Source organism: Rhinatrema bivittatum, chromosome 4 (assembly GCF_901001135.1).
Source record: "Rhinatrema bivittatum chromosome 4, aRhiBiv1.1, whole genome shotgun sequence".
Lineage (NCBI taxonomy): Eukaryota > Metazoa > Chordata > Amphibia > Gymnophiona > Rhinatrematidae > Rhinatrema > Rhinatrema bivittatum.
This window is the reverse complement of record NC_042618.1, coordinates 321929137-321954402: the sequence shown is the minus strand read 5'-3', so window position 1 is coordinate 321954402 and position 25266 is coordinate 321929137. Positions and strand designations below refer to the sequence as shown.

Genomic DNA, 25266 nt, shown 5'->3' with positions numbered 1-25266 from the left:
GTACTGAAAAAAAATCCCCGAATAAAAAGCTGCGTTAGGGATAATTTTATCACTGATGTGTATGATGATTTTTTTTTCAAGAGGAGAAAAAGCAGCTTTTCTCTGTCTCCTAACGCATGCTTTTAGCTTTTTTCCCCTCTTATTGCAAACAATGGCTCAAACACAAGGCTACCATTTTTACCGTAAATAAAATGTGCTAAGTACAATAATATAGTAGAGAAGAGCAATAGGGGTGTGTCCAGTCAGCCATTGTAGGACAATCTAGGGAACTCCTATTATTTTTTTTTTTTATGCCTTGGGCCAAACCTTTAAACAAGAATATGGCAACACATAATCTTTAGTTTTTATGATTCCTCCTCCCTCCCCAACATCAAGACACAGAATAAAGCCTTTTTTAAAAGTGAAAATACGGAATGGTTGGTGTAGGTTAGGCAGATGAACATGTCAAGTTTATTTTGCTTACACAGCGCCCTCTATTGGTGATAAAGATGCACTGTTTTCAGATTGCCAGACACACCCACGTTCATATGATCTTACTGAACCCAGGAACACGCCCAATACGGGCTGCTCGGTTACTGGGAGAAGGACGAAAAAGTTGGTTTCTCTCAGTTTAGTTTGGTTTTTTTTTCCCTCTCCCTTCGCTAGATCTTTTGAAAAGTGCAACGAAAATGCTTGTCCTGTTGCTGGGGATCATTCTTCTTCACGTTGCAGTGCTGGTGCTACTCTTCGTCTCCACTATTGTTAGCGTAAGTAATAATAATAATAATAATAATAAAAATAATAACTCTTCGGGTTTACTTTTATATATATAATGTTTTTGGAGCGGACCGGTGAACGACACAGTCGCTGGTAGACGCTCTGTGTTGTGGTTTCCGAAACGAGCAGGTTGGTTTTCTTTTTCTCGTTTTCGTGGTCGTTTCGGAAACCACAACACGGAGCGTTTGCTGCTAATTCTCTCTCGCGCACGCTCTCTTTCTTTCGCTCCCTCTCTCTTTCGCTCCCTCTCTCTCTCTCTGCAGCTCATTTGCCCTGACCCGGACGAGACAAGATACATACTATACTTTTTATTTAGCATAATCCCGTTCCGTACGTTTGGGTTGGGAGCAATTCTCCGTTGTTGGAGGGAATGCACTGGCACAAAAGATCTATAAAGAGATTCCTTGGAGAATGTAAGGAAACATAATCTCTCTTAATTGTAATTTGTATACTTTTTATGATTGTTGTTTTGCGACCCGCCCAGAACATGGGGTGGAGCAGGCTATATATTTTAAATAAATAAATAGATATATAACCCACAAACCTAAATAGTTCAAAATTCTTGTGTTCCCGGCACCCTGGGGATGTAAGCATAATTATAGGGTGGCTGGATTTTTTTTCTCTCTCTTTCAATGAAAAAAATCTAGAATCACTCAAGAATAAAACAGTAGTTGCCTTTTAGTTTTCGGTCCGACATGACCTGATCTGGCGGGGAACTTCAACCTTCCAGCCAGCAGAATATATCAAGGCTCTGCGACTGAATGAAAAACCGATGATTAAAGGACCTCCGATCCTCTCAGCACAGGCAGGGCTCTTGATTAAAATTTGGCAAAATGACACGTGGCTGAGATCTGGAGCTTGGATAAAAGATGCCCTGATCTAAAAGTCGATTAGAAAAAAAAAAAAAAAAAAAAAGAATCCTCACAGAGTCGCAGCAAAACGAGACTGAACGTACTGTTAAGATGTGGGGATCATTTTGTTGCGTGCACTGTTTGTTTTTTGTCCCTTTAGCTTCAGAGGAGTTCTTTTACCTCCCCATCACCCAGAGCTTTCCGCCATGTGTGCATGAACTGTGGGGGAGCCTGGGAATGGCTCTCTCAGTAATCAAACTGTTAGCTTGTAAGCTTTTTTGGAGCACAGACTTAATTTATAACTGCGTGACTTATCCTTTATTGCACTATATATGGATAGATGGTGATATAATAAATACTGTTTTATTATTAATACAGGAATGGATAGTTGGCCAAAACTATTCAGCAGATCTGTGGCAGAACTGCAGCCAGGGCATGAGCACCTGGCATTGCTTAACATCCTCTAACAATGGTAAGGAGTTTTACTGTTTTATTTGCTGTTTTTTTTTTTGTTTTTTTTTTTACTTTGTTTGCCTACCTCTCCCTTTTCAATTTAAAAGGAACCCAACTGCTTATCTTGAATCATTGGGAACCCTTCTCTCCCCCCACCCCCTATATCTCCCAAGCTGTGTTTGGCAGATTGGTTAATGGCCGCAGATTATTTGTGGAGGCCTGCCTGCTCACAACATTTGCCTTTTACTTACAACTGGAAGTGTGTTTAAATATAGTGGGGTAGTAGCCCGGTTTGGGGAGGGGCTCAGGTTTCTGAGAGGCCAGGGCATGAAAGGATGCAGCGTCTTTATTTGCCAACCAGCTGGAGCCCCCTAGTGGCCACAGAGCCTCTCGCACTCGCACTCCCTGGCCTGCGACTGCTGTTAACTTTCCTTATCATCATCAGCACTTGGCAGCCCTGAAGCTGTCTATGTGGTGTAGGTGAGATATATCAGCACAGCGCAGGGGAAAAACAGCCACAGTCGTTTTACAAAGCAGCAGGGGCGGATAACTGCAACTTGCATAGCACCAGGCGCACTGCTACCCACCTGGTTTTGCTTGATCCGGGAGGTATCCTAACTGTTCAGCCAAGTCACTGTCAACAGGCATCAAAGGAGTTAAGTGCCCCCCCACCCACTCAGTGCTGCCTTCCGAAGGGCATTGCTGTCCTTTTTTTTTTTTTTTTGGATGACCTTTTATGAGGTCTCTGTCAGCCCCTCAGTTCTAGGACAGCAGAAGAGAACAAACCGCTTGAGCTCCACAATCATTTTTGCTCTTGTTGATGTGCTCCGTTAGAAATGGCAGTCGTTTTGATATTTCAGCGTAGATTTAGGAGCGTGCCTGTCCTCACTTGCAAATTAAGAAGTAACTCTACCTCTAGGGCATTATTAGAACTGGAATGGAGTAATATTACCAGATTCTTTTTGTTCTATCTAGGTCTTTTTTTTTTTTTTCCGTCTCTCACATTTTTCTGGCTGTTTGCAAGGGCTTGAACTACATCCTTGTTATACAATCAGCTTTCTGAGATACATTTCCCAGTAATAGGAGTGACTGTTCCAGGAATCTGCAGCATTGTAGTGCTTTCCTGTGATGGGTGCATTATCTACCACACTTTAACTCTTGTTGTTCAGGGTCCCTGGCAATGACTTTTAAGGGAGTCATGACATGAAATATAGAGGGTTTGGAAACTGGAGAGGGTCAGAGAAATACTGGCATCTTAATGAGGATCCCTATAAGACATGTTGAAAATGTACAGTGAACAAGCAGATCCAGTCCAGGTTTTGCCGCATTGCATACAGGGAGATGTAGTTTTTTACCCCTTAAAAAAAACCAAAACAAGGCTGGATGCATCTCCATGCAAGTAGTGGGGGTAGAAGCAGGACCAACTCAAATCCATGTGTGGTCACTTGAGTCATAAAGATCTTCTGTCCGGTTTATTTCACTTTAAACTCCTAACTGGCTCTACACATACAGTAGCACGGAATGGTGCCACTATCGTGGAGCCAGCTCTAGATCACATGGAAAGCAAAAGCCATTCACCCTGGTGCATCAGCTGAAGAGCAAATGGCAGGAAAGGAATACTTTCTGCTAATGCTGCTGTTTCACGCTCACTCTTTGTGAAATATTGATGGCACTCTGAGATCCTGTTATGATGATAAGGCTGGTATCTCTCTCTTGCCTTTATGCATTCCATCCTCTTTTGGGATTGAGCATGACCGTCCACCCAGATGAGATGGTGCTACAGAACTTGAACCTACCGTAAAGCCCAAAGTCTGCAGCCAGTCCAGTCACAGCATTCTATAGAGTACACTTGCCGTCACAGATTCACCTGACTAGAATTTATTCCAAAGAATGAAAGACTTGAGGGTAAGGGGGGTGGTCATCATATGAAGCTGAAAAGGCTCAAAAGGAATGGGAGAGAGTACTTTTTTTTTTTTTCACTGAGCGCGTGCGAACATCTGGGAAAAGTGGCAGAAATAAGCATACAAGGGTCCTTAGCAGTGGGGGAAGGAGGGGGGGGATGGGGAAGAACCTAGATGGAGTAAGGCCTGAGACAGCACAGTAGGCAGGGACACATGGGCAAGTTGTTCCTTTTCTGTCACTATCTCTGTTTCTTTGGATAGAAATTCCTCATTGCTCAGTTTTGCTTCATTGAAGGCAAGGGTAAGATGGAGGGGATGCTAGCAGCTCATATGCAGGCGTGGTGGTGCATTTTTCACCCCCAAAATGCAGAAAGACACCAGAGATACCAGAAGGTAATGGGAATGGATGCTGGGAGGTAGAGAGAGAGATCCAGGCTGGGAAGGGAGAAATGAAGAGGGAAGGATAGAGAGGGGTACTGGGTGGAAGTGAGGAAGGTTGGGGGGGGGGGGAGGGCAATGACAATACTGCTTTTGGCATTGCCTTTGTTCTAACTTACCGGCCACCACTGGGAGGGGCCACTCCTCAGCTCAGACTAGCACTTTGAGGGCAAGTATTGCCAGACTGGAACTTTCCACCTCCAGGCTGCATACACAAAGCACTGTTCCCTGCTTATGCAATCTAATGTAAAATGAACCTTTATCCTCTTTCATTTTTTTTTTTTTCTAATTACCAATTTCATGAGCAAATTGGTGCCAAGAAACACCATAGAAAGAAGTCTTGCTTTGGAGCAATGCTGGCAGAGATAAAACTTACAGGAAGGGGGGCTGCCTGAGACTTTAAAGTGAACACCAGGCTCCAGGCAGGACTGGTGCAAGGGTCTGTAGCACCCTAGGCAGACCAATGTAACACTGCCCTGCACCCCTAACCCGCCCTGAGTTGAATGTGCCCACTGACAGTGGTAGATATAGAGAGTTCTGGTCACCCTCTTACAGTTCTTTCTCTCTATCTCGCTCTCTCTTCCTTCCTCTCCCCAAACCTAGACCCCTTCTTTCACATTTTGAAAATGCCACTCTCACGTACCCTGGCAGCGCTGACGCTGCCTAATCCCGCAGCCCTGGCTCCAGGTGTTAAGAAATGGGTGAATCTGGCCTGGTGCATCCGCTCCTGTGTGAGGGCATCCTTCGGCCCTCCTCAATACGACCCGCTTTGAAATGGTAGATCAAAAACCCAGGGCTGCCTCACCCTCTTCCAGTAACCTGAAGCCAAGCAAAATTTCTGTTATTAGCAATAACAGTAGAAGTTAATAATGTGCTACCCGTTAATATGCTGGTGCTAAAATCAAATTGAAGAATTTGATTTGGGAAATTATTGTTCTTAATTTTCATCCACCTCTTAAGTAGCATAAACCACCTTCTGTCCTAGCACAACTTCAAAGGGATTTGACAGTTTTCATGATTACTGCCTAACTGGGACTGTCCTTATGGTTAACACACAACAGGTGTGTGTGCAGCTCTGTTTGCATACACTTTTTAATTAATAATGCTGTAAGTATTAAAGTAATGCTTCATTGACACGTGGTGAAATCCTTCAGAGGGCATGCATCTTACAGTTAAAAGTCTGCTCTTTGGCATTACTAGGTGCAATTCTAGTTAGATTTATTGATTATTGTTGTATAAGTTTTTTATATTTTTATATTGTATAAGTATTTTATAAGTTTATTGATTATTGTAAATGTTTTTTGTAAAGCACTGTTGCATATGTTTGTTCTACGCACAGCTGCAATGTTTCTGTTATCTGTGAACCGATGTGAGGTTACTAAACAAATGTCGATATATAAAAACTGCAAATAAATAAATAGGTAAAATCCAGCACAGGGATATAAAAAGTACCAACTTGGTAGTGTGGTAGAGTCTTGCATGTGAGAGCTCCTGACTCCTAACTAATCCCATCCCATCCCATTTCCTGTTTACTATTTCAGTGACCCCAGTGGGATGAGTAAATGGGTGGGAGTTTGTGAATTAGTTGTCCTTATACTGGAGGGCATGATAGAAGAAAGCCGAGACCAGCCTGGAGGGCAATGACATGAGAAAATGGTCGAGATCTAGGAACATGGGGAAAAAAAACAACGAGAAAAGCTGAGCAATGGGGAGAATGAAGGGATTTCAAACTAAAGGTTTCCGCATAGGGAAAAAAAATGGGGAACCCCCCCTTCAATCCGAACCAGAGCTTTCAGCATATTGTCAGGCTAGAATATCCCGGGCTTGTTCTACAAAGGCAGCTCTGTATTCTAACTGGGGATTAGTGACTGTCTCTTTGTTACTTGAGATTAATCTGTGGCCTTGCATATTTTCATCCGGCTCCTGAGCGCTTTTACATTAAAATCCAGATTTGAGGCCAGTTTGGTGGCTCGGTGGCAGTGCTGTGCACTATTATATGGAAGGTCTCCAGTCTGAGCCTATAATTGGATCTACTCGCCACGGGGGATGCTGCAAAGCCCCTGGTGGGGAGGGAGCCAGGAGCCTAGCCAGAGCTGAATTTTTAGCGTGGTCCATAGTGGACACTGTTGTCTCCCTGCCCTGCCCCCATCCCATGTGGCTCTTCAGGCAGTGGCTACAAAATGCTTTTCATTTCTGACAACACTCTGTAACTCTCTTGTCTCTTTTCTGTCCCTCTGGCTTGTCTCTGCTGTTTCTCGTGCTTCCTCTGGGGTTAAGGTAACTACTTTATACAAGTTTTAATCTCTCGGGCTGCTATGGAGCAGCTCCATAAGACGCACCTGACCATAAGACGCACCTAGGATTCAGAGGGGGAAAATTAAAAAAAAAAAAAATTGTGCTAAACCGGCTCTGCGTCTGGGCGTCTTATGGAGCAAATTAGGGGAGTGCATAGCTTTTTTTTTTCTCCCCATTTTGTTTTCGGGTCTGGGGAGGGCCATTTCGGTCCACTCCCCAGATCAGAAAACTTTTCTTTCCCTGGGAACCCCCAAACCCCCCCCCCATCCCAACCCTTTAAATTAACAACCTCCACCCCCCTGACCCCCCAAGACCTGCCAAATTAATTTCCTGCAACCCCCCACCCTCCTGACCCCCCCAAGACCTTCCAAATTAATTTCCTGCAACCCCCCACCCTCCTGACCCCCCCAAGACCTGCCAAACGTCCCTGGTGGTCCAGCGGGGGTCCAGGAGCGGTCCGGGAACGATCTCCTGGGCGTGAGCCGTCGGCTGCCAGTAAACAAAATGGCACCGACGGCCCTATGCCCTCACTATGTCACTGAGACCGCCCGCTGCTATTGGTCGGTCTCAGTGACATAGTGAGGGCATAGGGCCGTCGGCGCCATTTTGTTTACTGGCAGCCGACGGCCCTATGCCCTCACTATGTCACTGAGACCAACCGGTCGGTCTCAGTGACATAGTGTGGGCATAGGGCCGTCGGCTGCCAGTAAACAAAATGGCGCCGACGGCCCTATGCCCTCACTATGTCACTGAGACCGACCAATAGCAGCGGTCGGTCTCAGTGACATAGTGTGGGCATAGGGCCGTCGGCTGCCAGTAAACAAAATGGCGCCGACGGCCCTATGCCCTCACTATGTCACTGAGACCGACCAATAGCAGCGGTCGGTCTCAGTGACATAGTGAGGGCATAGGGCCGTCGGCGCCATTTTGTTTACTGGCAGCCGACGGCCCACACCCAGGAGATCATTCCCGGACCCCCTCCGGACCACCAGGGACGTTTGGCAGGTCTTGGGGGGGTCAGGAGGGTGGGGGGTTGCAGGAAATTAATTTGTCAGGTCATGGGGGGGGGGGATCAGGAGGGTGGGGGGTTGTAGGAAATTGTCGGCAGGTCTTGGGGGAGTCGGGGGGGGGGGGGGGGGGGGGTTTGTTAGATTTTTTTTTTTTTTTTTTTTATATTCGCTCCATAAGACGCACATACATTTTCCCCCCACCTTTGGGGGAAAAAAAGTGCGTCTTATGGGGCGAAAAATACGGTATGTTAATGAGCTTCCGCTTAGCTCAGGCATTCCTGAACTTTGCTGGGGCTGAGAGGAAGGAGATAAATAATTACCTGCCAAAAGTAAAGAAAGTCTTTTGATGGCCTCAAACTCCTCCATGTCTAGCCCAAGGGCAGTAGTGCTTCCCATTCAAGTTAGTCTCTTTAAAGGTGCAGGGGATCATGGACTGGCGGTCGTTCTAATGCCTCCAAGCCTTCTAACTACTGCCCCTTTAAGAGCTGTCTCGGATGGGGCATGATCCTTCTGCTAGGGGTGGGTGCCTGGGCCAAAAGTGAGGTGACATAGGCCCCTGAGGCCCAGTCATGGCTACTCCGTTGGAGGGAGCCGTAGTCATTGTATATGGGTGATGCCTGGTGGCTGGATTTAGGGTCCATGATTGCAGGATTCCAGAAGGAGCTCTGGTGCGTAGCCCTCAGCCAAGGACCATCACTGCAATGGCCAGACTAGGTACATTGTTGGGGCAAGGCATGATATAAAACAGGGTAAAAAAAAAATCCCTAGGTAGTTGCTACTGAAGGCTTATGGTGCCAAGTATCTTACATGGACTAAGACAGCAACCACAATATTTAACTCCATAAATCAAATGTTTTATATGCGGTCGCTGTTTCACAATCTTTTTTTTGTGCCTTGTGACTTCTCTGAGGATAATATCTATATCAACGCGTTAGCTTTTCCTTGGCGATGTTTACCATTTTAGCCCATCCTTCACCAGTGTGATTGATTCACATTCCATGCGTCTTCGATTTGAATTTTCCTCTGGCCACTTAGCTTATACTAACACTAGAATGTGAAGGGGCTTGGTTTATGTTTGCTTATGTTGGTCTGCATTAACATTTGAAAACCTTTACGCAGAGAGGGAGAAGTTGTGCTCGGACTATGACGGAACTGTTACTGAAATGCAGCAGACTAAAGTTTTTGGAGAGGCAAAATGAAAAAAAAAAATTGAGATCTTTGGGCTCTCTTTTTTGTAGGGGGTAATCGCAAGAGTATGAACAGATGAAGAAGAAAAAAAATGATTTCCTTTTGTGATGGGGACTGGGGAACCAATAACTAGCGTTCACTCCCTGCAGATTCTGCAGCCACTCGTAAGGCTTTGCTTCCCTCTACTGGAACTTCTGCTTAACCGAGCTCCACAGGCGATCTGAGGGCAGCTGGCACCCCTAAAATAACACTTGCTTATGGAGGCAAATAACATTGTACCCCGGGGTGAATAAGATGCTGTATTGTTGAGTTGGGAAAAGCAGTTCAGCAAGGCCAGCTCAGCAGTGAAGTGAAATTGTGTTGGGAATGAAAGGTCCTGACCATGATCTTTTGGAGGGTTTCTGTCATATATCTTTTGAGTGCTTCCTTTCCCTCCCTCTAAGTTTCCCATAGATCTGATCCGTCGCCATCCCCTGGACCAAGCCTGTAGACCTTATTGAGCTGAGCGGGGGGGGAACACGGGACACAGTGATGGAGCTGAGAAGTCGGAAGAGAGGCCTAAGAACCTCATGAGCACAGGAAGTTCATGCATCACTTTTTAGCGACCGCCGGTCTCTTCCTTAAACTCTGAGTGACTGCAGGCATATGCCATTGTATCTCCGTGTGCCCAAGTTCACCACACACAATGCTTTGGTGAGATCACAGAGATCAAACACCAAGCCTTGCAGTCTTTCCCCCCTCCCTGTTCTCCCAGCTGTGTGCTTTATTGTTGAGTACTGTGTGTGTATATAAAGCAGCCTGGGATTCCAGTTCAAAAGAAAAGATCTTCACCAGAAGGCAGAAAAGCTAGCTAGTACGGATTTGTTTGTTTTTTTTTAAAACAAAATAAAGCTTTACAGATAAAAATAAGGTTTTCCCAAAGCAGAAATGTACATTTTCCAAAAGGAAAAGTAACGCAGTGTCAGAAAACATTGCAATGAAAACTAAGGGGGGGGGGGGGGGGGGGGTCAGTTATGAGTGTTGTGGCAGATACCCAAGCCATGTATATGCTTTAATAGTTGAGCTAAAAGGTTCATCAGCTGTTAACATAATATTACAGCATCGGATCCATTGCAATTAAAGAAAATCTATTGTGCACAGCAGATTATAGAATGTATTTCCATATCGTAGATGCGCATACCAACATAGCTATGCAGGCAGTGCCTGGCCAGCTTGCTGGTACTGACCCATTTGGTCTCTGGGGTGTTATAATCTGGTGGTACCCACCCAGCTATGCCATGGCCTGCTGTGTCGTTAGATTAAACTGCACTTATTGTAGATGCACCTGTTCCTCATCTTTCTCCCCAGGCCCATTCATGATAAGTAGCCACGGAACAAGTATTTAAAGGAAGTATTTGGTACTTTTATTTATAGAAAACAGAGGTGGCTGACACTGCTGCTTTAACAGAACTGGGCTAAAGAGATCTGCAGCCACACAAAGTGCCCTGTTTATCTGCAGAGGATACCTCGGGTGTGGCGGAGGAATGCCTTTTGCATTTACCGAAAGCCAGCGCAGCCCACACTCTGGCATTCTGCTAATCAATGGTGGCTTTTCTGAAACAAAAAAATAAGGGGCGGCATTCTGCAGGGCTTCTGCGGAGCTACGGGGCGGAGTGCGCCCTGCAAGCATGGACGCGAAAGTCACTTTTATACAATATAAAATCTCTTAACAAGTGGGGTGTAGGGGGGATTGGAGGGATTTCTGCCGTTCGCCCCATCCCCCACCTTCATTACTTGCTGCTTCTACCTACAGTTAGATTTTTACCTTGACGGGAACTGGCTTCTCTGACTGGTCAGTCAGCCACGTGCTGAGGACGACTAATGGAAGAAGCAAATTAAATGCAACTAAGCGTCAACGCAAGGACTGAGTCGTAAGCTAAGGACGGTGCCTTCTCAGTCTGTTCACTGAGCCTGAGAACCTTTTCTGGGGTGAGGGGGGGGGGGTGAGGCCTCAGGGGATGGTGAGTGGAGTGACTACCCCCGGCGCCATGTTCAGAGGGGCCCAGTGTTTGCTGCTTGAGGCGCATGCATCTGCCAGCAACTTGGGCTGTGACATCGCCAGCAAACATTTCCCATTTCCCAGTCAACAATGTGCACTCTTAACCATTACCACGCTGCTTCCCAGGGCCTTGCACTCCCCCCTCCCCCCAGGGTTTGTCCATATGGAATTATTTAAAGTGAGGATAGCCAAGATGTTTCTTAAGGGTGGGGGCTTTCAGAATTTCTGTATTTAACAGACATTTGTTTTCCTTGTAGCTTGGTGAAAACTGTTGTATTAAATGCTGAGCTCTGGGAGCCATAAGTTGTAATGGTTTCTAAAAGGGGCTGATTGAATTAAAACCTGACATGGACGGCAATCTCGGAGCACTTTATGGATGCTTGCAGCTGATTTGGCTGAGAGATTTCTAGGCATGTAAAGCAAAACCTGGCATGATTGCAGATTTCCAGCCAATCCTGGGATCACTCTGCAAAGTTTAAATGTTTTAAGGAAAAAAAGGACAAAAGTGATCTAAAATAAAAACTATAATAGAATAAAAAAGAATGAAATGTGAGATGACCAGCTACAGCATCCTAGTTTGCCTTTGATCATTTTGCCAGGAATTAAGAGGGGAACAGTGTGAAATGAGGGACAGGTGGAAAGAGGAAGCCAGAGCAGGGAAAACCCAATTCTCCTCTGGCAGGAGAGAAGGGGTCCCCAGGAGTGGTTCTATAATGAAAAAAGGTAAGGTGGCTGCCTCAGGCGGCAAACTCTGGGGCAAAAAGTATTTCCCAAAAATTCTCTTACGGTGGCCGCCTCACTTTGCCTAAGTGCCCACAGCCAGATGGCTGTGGCAGAGCACACCCCACCACAGCTGGAAGACTAGGCCCAGCTGGGCCTCAGGAGCGGCGTGTGGCCACAATGGAGCCCATCCCACCATGGTTGGAAGTCTAGGCCTGCCGGTGCTTAAAGAGGGGCATGGCCACGGCTGGAAGAGTAGACCTGGAGAGGCCTGAGTGAGAGTAGTGACAGCCTGTGTGTGTGAATGAACGTAAGTGAGAGCCTGTGTGTGTGAATGAAAGTAAGTGAGAGCCTGTGTGCATGTAAGAGAGAGTCTGTGTTGGTGTTTGAGAGAGCATGTGTTTAAGCCTATACGCATGTGTAAGTGCATGGGAGAGAGCTTGTATGCATGTGTGAGAGCCCATGTGCATGCATGTGAGAGAGAAGCAATGTGTGTGAGAGCCTGTAAGCATGTGTGAGTGCATGTGAGAGCCTGTAAGCATGTGAGAGCCTGTATGCTGTGTGTGTGAGAGAACATGCATGAGAGCCCGTGTCTGTGTGAAGGGGAGAGAGCCTGTGAGAGTATTGGTGTGTGTATGAGAGAGGGAGTGTGTAACTGTATATATGTGTGTGAGTATGTGTGAAAGAGAGAGGATAAAGTTTGTGTGGCTCCCTTCCACACAATCTCAGGGTGACTGGAAATCAAAAAATTCCAGGTAGGGAGAGCAGGGAATTTTTTTATTCAGATTAGTTTTAATTGATGGATAGTGTTTGTTGTCATTTTGAAATGGTTTTTAAGACCTTTTTGAAAATATTTGAGTTTAAATATTGAATAATGCTTTGTTTTTCAGCTGTTTTGAAATTTTTATTTTTTATTTATGAGTTTTCAAGTTACATTTCAAGAAGTACACTTGAATTTGCAAACATAGGCCTGGATTCATCTGAATGATGAATCCAGCGAAAACAGGGGACGGGGGGGCGGGCCTGTGAAAGCCGGCAGCCTTCAGACCACAGCGGTGTCTTTGCTGCTGGCTTTCGCACCGAATAGCGCCACCGTGAAAGGTGCTATTTGGCGCGCTACTGGCGACAATAACGTTACTAACTTTATCGCTGCCAGCGAAGACTCCGCCCCAACTCGAATTAGCATGCTATCGCACGCAATATGGCCGTATCGCGTGCGATAAGCCTTTAGTAAATAACCCTGATAGACAGAGAGAATAAACAATAACAAATAAAGAACTTTAAGTTCTATTAATTTTCTCTGTATAATACGTCCTCCATTTGTGGATCCATTCACTCCCACAGGATTATTTTACAAATAATAAGAACAATTGAATACGACAAACAGAAAGCTATTAATGTTCGGATTAAGCTGCGGACATATATGCGCTCATTCAGGCGTTATAGGGGAAGAACTTGAAAAGGATGACACTTTATCCTTCAGAAAATTAGAAAGCTGCAAAGGAGCAAAGAAAACATACGTAGAATTGTGGTATTTGATGACACATTTCACAGATATTTTAATAAGAAAAGGGCACCCAATTGTAAAACCTGGGAACTCAACTGAAGAAATAGTTTCTCCTTCATTTGAGTAGATCTTGCAAAATCAGGGAAAACACTAACTTTTAAGTCCAAAATTTTATATGGGGAAGCAACAGAATGGCTTAACGCCTCCATCAGACTGCACACACCACAAAGGAATTTACGTTTTGTTATGGTTATTGATGTTTGGGTGGATCCTTGGACACTGTGGCAGATGACCACGCCCACAAGGGAGGGGGCAGTCCCGTGAGGGACCACAGTGTCAGGCTAGACTCCGGACAGACAAACATAGATTTTAATCTTTTATTAAACAGTATTTGGAACCATCAGAGGTGGCAGTTGTGAGTAGTGGTTGTAGCCCGGCTGGGCACGTCTCTCACAGAATGCTGGAACGTTTTTTCTGGAAGCAGTGCTGTAGTGGAAAGAGACAGAGTTATGAGCACACAATAGAATTAGCATTCAGAGTCCCAAGTAGAATAGGAGAGCTCCAAGACAGGGAAAGCAGGCCCTCGAGGAGCAAGTACCTGATCTCTTAGAGCAGAGAGACTCGGTAGCGATGTACTCACTAGCAGTAGCCAAGATTCCACTAGACGAGAGGTCTGGCACCGGAGCAGAGGGCAGGCCCTCGAGGAACAAGTACCTGATTCCGGCTAAGCGGCACCGTAGAGAGAGATGTTTCTTGTACTCACAGATTACTGTAGTTAGTTCTTCCAAGTAGAAGGTAGAAGTTGCAGGCAGCGACACAGGGAACATGGGCCCTCGAGGAGCGAGTACTGGTTTCCTGATAGCACCTGAAAGAAGCAGAGAGGCCCCCGAAGAGAGGGTACCCCGCTAGTGACCCCGAAGGGTAGTAAGAGTTCCAGTAGAGCTGGAGTGGCAGAGTAGCTTAGGAACAGAGAGTGAATCCCATTCGTATAGTTCCGGTTGCTAACTCGACGAGCTAGCAAATGCAGTAGGCAGATATACCCTGGTGTCGTGACGTCAAAACAGGGGGACGCCCCTGAGGTTCGTGCCAACCTGGAAATAAAGATGAGGTCGGCGTGCGCACGCGTGCCCTAGAGGTACCTTGGAGGAGCATGGCGGGAGGCAGCACCAAAGCCGGTCCGGGGACACCGGAGAGGTCGGCAAAAAGATGCCGCGGCGGCCATCAGTCCAAGGTGAGCGGGAGGAGCCGCAAGTAGAGAGAGGTAGGCGGGGCGAAGCCGCCGAAGACCGGACACAGCATTTATACCGTTCTTTGGCTTTCTTCTGAGAGGTTTTTATTATTTTAATTAGTTACTTTGTAAACCGCTGTGATGGAATTTTCTAAATGACGGTATATAAAACCTTACAAATAAATAAATAAAAACGTCTCTGAACGATGTCGAAAAAACAGCAATAGGATCCATTCTTTATCTGACTCCAGCAAAAAGGAAACAATTAATGTAGCTGGTTTGACTTGTTCTTTTTGAGTGGTTTCCAGGATATTAGTAATATCTAATTCTGGTAGTACTGGTGTAGGAACTTGAAATCCTTTTTGAGAAGTTGAGTCCTTCTTAAAAGGAGGGATATAATATATTCTAGACACCAAAGGAAGTGCCTGTTTGGAGATTTTCAAAATCTGAGAGATATTTTTTCCACATGTCCCTGGGTGGAACCAGGGGGTCCTTAGGAAAATTTATACATCTAAGATTCTTCCCTCTTATTTGATTTTCTAATTGCTCTATCTTATTTAATAACATCTGATGTTCTTTAATAATATTTTGTTGTAAATTAGAAAAGTCTGCTCTTCTAAAGATACACGAGAAATCTTATTTTCTTCTACTGATTTTTCAACCGTTTTTAAATGAGAGTCCATATGATTGAAAAAAGCAGCAATTGGACTCAACTTTTGGAATAAAATTATCGTTCAGTTTGAATTGCATCTCATATTCTATCCAGAGAGATTATTTCAGGTTTTACCAGTTCTTTCTTAGGTTGGAAGGAAAATGTAAATACTTCCCTCTCCAGCTGCTGAGCTTCTGCGCTGCCTGTAGTCTCCCCACAACCGGCAGGGAATTTGGAAGACCCTGGCACACCACCCAAAGTACTCCTGCTCTCCAAACTTAGGATACCTTCTTCCTCTTCTTCACTCTGTTGTGAAACACGGAGCAGGTTGGAGAGTTGCGCCTCTGCCGGGTTTTCTGGGGGGCCTCCGATCTTCCGGGGACAAAGTTATTTGCAGCTCCTGTGGGGCAATAGGTTCAACTTCCTCCCTCACACCCCGCTGCGAGCCAACTCCCGGAATTGAAGCTTCCCGGACCACAAGAGTGTCCATCGGGCCTTGTAACGGTAAAGCCGGGGAAGCAGATAGGGCCTCACGTTCTTTAGCCTGCCGTTTCCTCGCCGAATGCGGCATAATGAAGTAAGTAAAGCAGGGCCGATAGGAACGATCCCAGGCGCGTCAGTTCAGATCCGCCATCTTGTGTTTTGAAATATTTATTCTTTCTATGAATATGGTTTTACTATTATGATAGATGTGTTATATTTCTTGATTTTATTATTGTTTTGTGAGCAGTGATGTTTCTGTTGCACTGCATCCAGAGTCTGGCTTCGGGGAGGCGAACCGGGCTCGTCCCGGTATCGCCGAATATAACGCGGGATCGGGCGGGAGGTAAGGAGGCAGGAAGAGGAAGGAAAAGGGGGGGGGGGGGGGGGCGGGCGCAAGCAAAGGAGAGGACCGGGGGACCAATGGCAGCGCGGCAATTCGAACTGCCGCGCTGCCATTGGGCAATGAACTAAGAAGGGAGCGAGGACAGTCGGGAGCGGGCATTGAGGAGTTAGGCAGCGAAGCAAGTGGAGGTGACTGGTTTGCTCTCCGTTGCTCCGCCGTCTGACTTCCCCGTTGCTTTCTCTATTGTCCCCTGCGCCTCGGAACCCTATGCGGCGCGCGAAAACACGGAGTGCGGCAAGGCCAGCCTCGACGTCGCGATCCCGCCCGCCGGCGAGGCCCAGGATGTCCCGGGTCCCGGCTCTGCCGGCGTCTTCGGGTCTAAGTGCCGTGAGTACCGGTGCTCCCGTCGGCGCCCCCCCCTCCCGCTCCCCCGCCGGCCCCGCCTATTGCCTGCCTCCTCCCGTACCTCTCCGACTCGGGTGAGAGCGGCCCTGAGGCGGACGCGGGCCCGCCTCCCTCTCCACCCCCCCGCCCGTTCCTTCCTGGCCGCCTGCCGGCGCCCCCTGGGTCCGCTCTTACTTTCTCTTTTTTGGGCTCCCCACCCCGCGATTTCCCGAGCCCCTTAGCCATGCCGGCACTGCAGGCTCCTGCAGCCCCCGCCGTTACCCTCACGGGCGCTCAGGTCACTCCCTCTCCTTGCCGGGCCAGCGCTGGCGCACGTGGCCGCCGCTTGAGCGCCCCCCAGGCAGCCCGTGGTGGCCGCTCTCATACCTCCCCCAGGGCCCCGTCCCGGCGCCGCCAGGTGCTTCCAGCTGGGAGTCCAACTGATAGGAGCAGGGGCTCCCGAGTGCCGACAGGCAGGACTGGAAGGGCTCACACCGCTCGTTCAGCCCCCCCCTGCAGTGATCTCAGCATGCACAGCCCCCGAGGCCCTTTGGGTCCTCCTTTTTCATTACCCTTGGCTCCTACGGCCCCCCAAGAGGCAGCGGTGGTGGAGGCCTTTCTGGAGCGCATGGCTAAGGCTGGGTACGGTTTTTTCCCGGTAGCCGCTGCCCAGCCGTGCGCGGATGCTGCTCTGTCACGTGACTGCTTAGGCTTGGGGGCCTGGCAGCGGGGCCCAGCCCCCCTCCCCTCGGGAGGGCTTATTTTTCCCCAAAGTGGGCATCTCGCCCCCTGCGGAGCACCACCTATGGTGGGCAGCCAGAGGGCTCCCCCCCGAGTTGCGGGGAGCTTGCGCCGGGCACTCAGTGCGGACGAGGAGCGCCCCGGGCCGTCGTGTCAAGAGGCCTGGAGAGACCGTGACCCAACTGGTTCCCTCGGATTCCGGTCTGATCTTGGCGGTGATCCTGGTGCCGGTCCTCGTGGAGTGTTACCCGGCCCCCGGGACGGGGAGGTCGTCCGGCCTGCGGCGGGGGCAGGTAAGTCTAATGTTGAAATTAATGTTGAAACTGGTGCTTTCGGGTCGAGGGTTAGGGCCAAGAGGTCCCGGGTGCGGTCTAGTTCCTCGTCTGCCACCTCGGATTCGGACACCAGCGAGGGTACCGAGCGCTCGAGTTTATTTGCCACTGAGGGCCAGCAATGCGACGTCGGCCCTCCCGCCTTGGCGTCCTTGACTGAACTGTGGGAGGAAGTGCCCCGGCGGTTGGTTAAACGCATCCGAAAAAGAAAGTTTGTCAATATTTTTCGGCTTTTGGAGGGTCGTCGGGGTGGAAGGAAGGGATCCAGGAAGGCCAAGAAGCGTAGTCGCCGGCGCGGTGTTGGGCCTCGCATTGCCAAGAACATCGTTAATTGGGTGCGTGGGTTCTTACGGCTGGCCAGTGTAGTTAGCCATTTCGATGCTTCTCAGTATGGCTCCTTGTTATCTTATGCGGATAGTATTTTAGGTGCCTTCCGGGATTATGATGGTTGGGCGTGGCTCAACTACGATGAGAAGTTTCGGGATAAAATGGCGGGTAATCGGTTTATGTCCTGGGGGACGCAGGACATTCACTTGTGGCTCACACAAATGACTAATAAGGGTGTCGTGTCCACCAGAGGTGGCTCGGGGGCGGGAGGCGCGGCCAGTGGCCCTGCGCGTATGGATTCCGTCGGTGTAGCTGCGGTCCAGTCCTTTCGGCCCGGCTCCGGGGGCAAAGGCGAGTCGGGGGTCAAACTTGGGGGGGGCGGGTCCAACGTTTGCTGGAGATTCAACAAGCTTACGTGCTTGTTCCCCGAATGTAAATTTCGGCACGCGTGCACCACGTGTGGTGGAGCCCATTCCGCCCTTAGATGCCCTCAGAGCCAAAGCGCTGGGGCCGGTAAGGGAGCAAAGTGATTTGTCCCTTTATTGCAAAGCTGATTCGCCGATCCTCTTGGACCAGTTGGACGAGACGTTACGGTTTTACCCGGATCGTCGGGCGGCTGCCCTTTTAGCCGATGGTTTTCGTTATGGTTTTCTCATCCCGTATGTGGGTCCCGGGGTCGGGGGGAGGGCAAGGAATTCTCGATCAGCCTCCAGATTGGCCGATGTCGTTCGTGACAAGCTGGCGGATGAGCTTGCCTTGGGTAGAATCGTTGGCCCCTTTTTGCTTCGGCCTTTTGACGCCATGCACCTTTCGCCGCTCGCGGTCATACCAAAAAAGGTTCCGGGCAAATTTAGGCTCATACTTAATTTGTCCTCCCCGGAGGGTTCTTCCGTCAATGATTTCATTCCCTCGGAGGCTTGTGCCGTCACATATGCTTCATTCGATGACGCCGTTGCCTTAGTCCGTGCCGCGGGTCCGGGTGCGCTTCTAGCTAAGGCAGACATTGAATCTGCTTTTCGATTGCTTCCCATTCGTCCATGTTGTTTTCCGCTCTTTGGCTTTTATTTTGAAGGTCACTATTTTTTAGATCGCTGCTTGCCCATGGGTTGTGCTGTCTCCTGTGCGTTGTTCGAAGCATTTAGTACCTTTGTCCATTGGGCCACGAACATGCATAACGCTTGTGAGGCCTCCGTGCATTATTTGGATGACTTTCTTTTTGTAGGGCCGGGTTCGGACGATACGTGCCGACGACAATTAGATGGTTTCCTGTGCACAGCTGCGCGTCTTGGTGTCCCCATAGCTCCCGATAAGACTGAAGGTCCAGTTACCAAATTAACCTTTCTTGGTATAGAGTTGGATTCGGTGGCCATGTCTTGTCGCCTGCCAGCGGACAAGCTTCTTCAGCTCCAGGGTTTGATCGCGCTCGTTAAGGGGGCGGCGAAAGTCACGTTGCGTCAGATGCAAGCTCTCATCGGCTCCCTTAATTTCGCGTGCAGGGTCATTCCGATTGGTCGGGCATTTATTCGCCGCCTTTCGGCGCGAACGGTGGGGGTCAGGGCGGCCCATTATTTTATTCGGGTTACTAAGGCGGTAAGGGATGAGTTGGATATTTGGGCCGAGTTCCTGGTCTCTTTCAACGGAGTTTGCATCATGCAGGAGCGGGAGGTGTCGAATGTCGATCTTGAACTGTACTCGGATGCGGCGGGGGCGGCGGGTTTGGGCCTGTATTTTCAGGGACGATGGTGCGCCGAGCGTTGGCCGGCTACTTGGGTGACGGCCGGCACGGTCCGGAATATCACGTTCCTGGAACTGTTCCCCATTTTGGTAGCCTTGACCCTGTGGGGCGAGGACTTAGCCAACAGACGAGTGGTTTGGTGGTGCGATAATTTGGGTGTTGTGCAGGTGGTTAACAAGTTGGCGGCGAAGTGCCCACAGGTATCGACGTTGGTTCGGGAACTAGTGATGTTATGTCTCCGCTGGAATGTGACCGTCAAAGCGCGACATATGCCTGGCGCTCAGAATTGTATTGCTGATGCTCTCTCTCGTTTTAAGTGGGATGTCTTCAGAGCTGTGGCTCCACATGCCTGCCCGACGGGGGAGAAGGTGCCCGCTGGCCTCTGGAAGCTCGGCATCCCCTGATGTGGGACCTGATTCGGCGATCGGTGGCGCCAACTACCTGGAACTCATATCGCTCAGGCAGACGTTCTGTGGCTGGTTTTCTCTACTCTTCCGGGTGGACGGGGGGGGAAGTGGGTGTGGATGATCTCGTTCGGTTTATCCTATGGGCGAAATGGTCGGGGTTTTCGGTCGCCTCGGTACGGAGCCAGTTAGCGGGCTTTGCCTTTTTCCAGCAATTGGCTGGGTTTGGCAGTCCTTTTCGTAGTTTTTTGGTACGTAAGTTATTGGCGGGCTGGCGCCGCGGTTTGGGTCGCCTGCCGGATCGGCGGCGGCCCATCCGGTTTCCCGATCTGCTTCAACTTTCCGCGGGCCTGCGGGGTATCTGTAGTTCGCCGTTCGAGTTGGCCTTATTCCGGGTGGCCTTCGCTTGGGCCTTCTTTGGTGCGTTTCGCGTTGGAGAGCTTGTCGCACGATCTGCTCGGCCAGGGGGTATGGGGGGTTTATTAATTGGGGACGTCTCTTTATACGAGCATAGCGTGACGCTGTGCCTTCGGACCTCTAAAACGGATCAGAGGGGCACTGGGGCGTGGATATCCCTGCGGCGTGCTCCGCACATCCTCGCGTGTCCAGTCCAGACGGCTCTGCGGTACGCGGCTTTGCGGCCTCGCGTTGGGCAGCACTTTCTGGTGCATGAGGATGGGGCCCCGTTAACACGCTATCAGTTTGCAACCGTGCTGCGGAAAGTTGTGGCGTCGTTGGGGTGGAATGTGGGACAGTATACTCCGCATTCCTTCCGAATTGGGGCGGCCACGGTGGCGGCTGAATTTGGATGGCCTGCGGATCGCATTCGGGCGTTGGGTCGCTGGAAGTCTGCCGTTTATCGCCGATATGTCCGGTAGAGGGGTTCCGTGGCTGTAGCGGGTTTCCCAGGTGGGTGGTTCCGGGGGTCGGCGAGCTCGAGTGGTAATGTATGTGTTTTTCTTTCAGATCGGCATGGACTCGGGTCGCATGGAGATTGTGCTTGGATCGTGGGCCACTCTTTTGTTCATCGGGCTCAACGTCGAGCTCGGAAGCGCCCGTACGGGGAGAATCTGAATGTGGCCGCACCCGAGGGACTGGTGCGCTGGCTGGGAAAAGGGGGAATGCGCTGGGGTAGTCTCTGCGACTTCTTGCAAGGCCAGGTTGATGTTTTCGGCGCACCCAGGTTTATTGTCGTTCACCTGGGCGGGAATGACATTGGTCACCTCACCTGTCGTGCGTTCATTAAAATTATCCGCAAAGACTTTGCGTTTCTCCTGAATCGCTTGCCCACTACCAAATTGGGGTGGTCGGACTTTATCATTCGCCTGCGCCACCGGGAGGAGCCCATGTGGCGCCATGGCGTCAAGAAATTGAACCGCCAAATTGGCAAATGGTTGGTCCGGGAAGGAGGGTTTTGGATTCGTCATGACTGGTCCTGGGAGGTTTTAGACGGGTACTTCTTGGGGGATGGGGTTCACCTTTCCGACATTGGTATGGATCTCTTCAACAATGCCTTGGAAGAAGGTCTTAGGTTGCAGTTACAGGTGTGGCCGCAGTGGGGGAACAAGGCCATTTAATTTGCCTTGTTGGTGGCGGAAACCCGAGCCTTATTTGTTGTGTATTATGTTGAGTTGAGAAGGGCACGTGGAAAGGGGGGGTAATGCTCGTGCAGCTTGGGGTTGCTGCACGGGAAGGCCTGAAGAGCAAGGGGTGGACCGATGCTCAGGCCGCAAGCCTACCCTCGCTGATGACGCGGCGGGGTAGGGGGGGGGGGCTGAAGCTCCAAGCTGCTTACCATTGGGCCGCGATGGTAAGTGAAGAATTGACATGCGGCAGAGGAGGTGGAGGTGGGGGAGTTGTTTGGAACATTGTTAAGTTGGCTCGGGTTAGGTTTAATAAACTGCGGCCTTTATTTTGTATCCAATCAGTTGTAGTGTCTAATTTGTAATGGTTATGGGGGGGCAATGTTGAGTGAGTGCCTGAACGACTGGTCCCGAGTACCTGCGTTAGGGGAGGCGAACCGGGCTCGTCCCGGTATCGCCGAATATAACGCGGGATCGGGCGGGAGGTAAGGAGGCAGGAAGAGGAAGGAAAAGGGGGGGGGGGGGGGGGGGGGGCGGGCGCAAGCAAAGGAGAGGACCGGGGGACCAATGGCAGCGCGGCAATTCGAACTGCCGCGCTGCCATTGGGCAATGAACTAAGAAGGGAGCGAGGACAGTCGGGAGCGGGCATTGAGGAGTTAGGCAGCGAAGCAAGTGGAGGTGACTGGTTTCCCTCCCTCCCGCCCTAATGTCGTTCGGCGCTGTTTGGTGTTGTGTTAATGGAATGTCGCAGTAGGCGGAAACCCGAGCCTTATTTGTTGTGTATTATGTTGAGTTGAGAAGGGCACGTGGAAAGGGGGGGTAATGCTCGTGCAGCTTGGGGTTGCTGCACGGGAAGGCCTGAAGAGCAAGGGGTGGACCGATGCTCAGGCCGCAAGCCTACCCTCGCTGATGACGCGGCGGGGTAGGGGGGGGGGGCTGAAGCTCCAAGCTGCTTACCATTGGGCCGCGATGGTAAGTGAAGAATTGACATGCGGCAGAGGAGGTGGAGGTGGGGGAGTTGTTTGGAACATTGTTAAGTTGGCTCGGGTTAGGTTTAATAAACTGCGGCCTTTATTTTGTATCCAATCAGTTGTAGTGTCTAATTTGTAATGGTTATGGGGGGGCAATGTTGAGTGAGTGCCTGAACGACTGGTCCCGAGTACCTGCGTTATTGTGGTTTCCAGTTCAGCTTTTGTCTGCACTGAGGTGTGATTCTGCTGCCATGTAATTTCTGTTTATTGATCTATAGCAAACTGGCTTGTTCTGTTTTCCTAATAGGAGGTATACTGGGGTTTTATGACCTAGTGTAATATTTGCAGTGTTGCCTTTTCATAGGTAGGATTGTTACTGTTTGAGTGCTAGCAGTTAGTGCTATTTTGGTAGAGGGTTGCTATATTATAGCTGTAGTTCAGTTTATTCATCGCTTTCTGAGGGTCAAGCCCACATCAAATGTGCTTTACAATAGGCCAAATACCATATAGATTCTAAATGTCTTTAGGCAGGATTTTGTAATTAGCACACAGTAGTGCATGTAAACATAATGTACATCTTGTGATATTTTTACATCAGAAGGCTATGAATGTTCTTTTTCATGCAAAAGGGAGGGGGTGTATGGCTCTACGATTCGCCTAGGGCACCTAATAGCCTTGCACCGACCTGGAAAGAGTGCGCCAGACACAGACTCCCAACATTCACCTATTTCCCATTTCTCCAGGGAGCAAATGCTGGAGAAATGTGGAAAGCAGGTGGTAGGGTTCCTGGGAATGTGGCAGGATTGCCAGCTTCTTAGAAATAGTATCACTGACACACTATCTGCCACTCACTCTTCTGGGAACTCTGATCCCTGCTTTTCCCCATCTGTAGTTTTTCAAATCGCCGAAAGGGCCAGACACCAAGGCGACCCCTCTTGATAACATGACCTGTGCCATGCCTTTGGGGGGGGGGGGGGGGGGGGGGGCGGTGCCATCTTATCCTTGCCTCACGCAGCAGATTCCCTTGAGCCACCCCTGGGGGGGACTCCTTATTTGGTTCAAGATGAGAGTGATTTTATAACTGTGCGTGTAGAAAGTACTCATAGACTTTAACCTAAATTTTCAAAGTGGACTTACCCATGTAAGTCTTTTTTGAAAATTAGGGCTGTGAAAATGAGAGCAGACTTATGCACTTACATTTACTCCTGCTGTGGAGCAGGGGTAAATGTGTGCACTGTATTTGCAAGCATACTTTTGAAAATTGAAAGTTCGCAAACAAATGATTTGCCTGCCCCAACTGTGCCCCCCCCCCCCCCCCCCCCCCAAGAATACCTCTTTCTGTGCATGTAAAAATACGCACAGGTGAGATCTGCGCACACTTTTACACGAAAAATCCTCCGGGCAGTTTTCAAAAGCCCATTTATGCACACAAAACCTTTTGAAAATCTGGCCCAGTATGAATTATTTTTCAATCTTCACACTTCTAAATGTTCCATAATGCTACTGGATTTCCCTAACGGGTTAAAAGGGGACTTCCATGGAATGGAAGTCAATACTACCGGAAGTAAGCCAATTTTCAAACCATTTTTTAATCAACTGCCATTTTTTACATTTTATGTTCCTTTGCCTTATAGACCATTTTAAAAGTGAAAAAAAATATTGCTCCAAGTGGATAACAAAACCAAATGGCAATTGATGCAAGCACAAAAACATTAAACTCAATAACATAAACCTAATACAAAAATTCAATAAAATCATATTGTAAGTAACATAATAAAGGCAAAATAAAGCAATTAAGTATAACAATAATTTAAAATGAATAAAATAAACTGAAAAGTAACCAAAATAGTTGTCACATTCTTCACTGAGCCACCCGCACTCTTCCAATTTTCCATTGTGCTTGGTATCATTGCACTTTTTTTATTTACCTGTTTGTAGGTATTGGGGGCTCCACTACAGATCAGCACAGCAAACCCTCAATTAATATACCTAATTATAAACAAAGATGAGGAAAGAGGAGCTTTTATTTTTGAGATAACAGTATTTAAAGTATTTCTATATTTGCAATATAGCTCAAAGAAAATAGTCTTAATATTTTTGTTTGCATTGTCAACTGTAAAAAAAACCAAAAAAAGTTTTAGTTACATGACTGACATTTTCTTCCCTATCTCTTGCAAGAACTTCTAGATTTTAGCTTATATAGCAGAGGGCAGCTTGACAACCAAGATGATAAATCTGCAAAAGGCCTTGTTAACAAGCAAATGAAGCTAATGAAAATAAGAGACTATTTCATGGCCTCACCCTCCAGTATTCAGAATTAGCCAGATAACTTGTCCGGCTAACTCTGGTTGTCCCATAGAGCTGGCCTAAAGTTAGCCAGATAAACTTGTCCAGCCAACTTTAAGATAGCCAGGTATATTCAGTGCCAGCACTAGTTATCGCATGCAAAAAACACCTTTAACGCATGCAGAAAGCACCATAATGTTTGGTGCGATGCAAATGAGAAAAAGGGGAGGATATTGGCCCCATGGCTTTAACTACACTGAGAGAGACAGACAGACAGGCTAGCCATAATACCCTCACCCTAGGTAGGTATTTATATCTCTATGGGAGGCCCATCTAGTAACTCAAGGTGAGGTTTAGGTATTAGTGTAGGGGTTAGGGGCCACTTTGGCATTCAAAGTGAGACGTATGAACAGAACCGTGCTCTCTTGTGAAGATTTGTTGACCTTCGGAGTGAGGAAACTCACCCAAGATGTCACATGGTAGGAGCACAAGATGGCGCCGGCCGTCCTTTGATCCTGCCATGTGACAGGGGCCGACCAATGACACTGGTAGCCCTGTGACATAGTAAGGGCAAAGGCTTATCGGTGCCATTTTGAATACCAGCAGCCGACAGCCCGAGTGCAGGAGATCACTCTAGGAC

General features: G+C 48.6%; 1 protein-coding gene across 2 annotated transcripts in view; it reads left to right on the top strand.

The window, feature by feature from the left end:
* PMP22 (peripheral myelin protein 22) overlaps positions 1-25266 on the top strand; it is a 66913-nt gene that overhangs the window by 6264 nt on the left and 35383 nt on the right. For both annotated transcript variants that reach the window (XM_029600296.1, XM_029600295.1), the window contains exons 2-3: positions 646-746; positions 1986-2079. In XM_029600296.1, the coding sequence (XP_029456156.1) occupies positions 669-746; positions 1986-2079 (172 nt within the window). In that variant the 5' untranslated portion in view covers positions 646-668. The remainder of the gene's footprint in view (positions 1-645; positions 747-1985; positions 2080-25266) is intronic.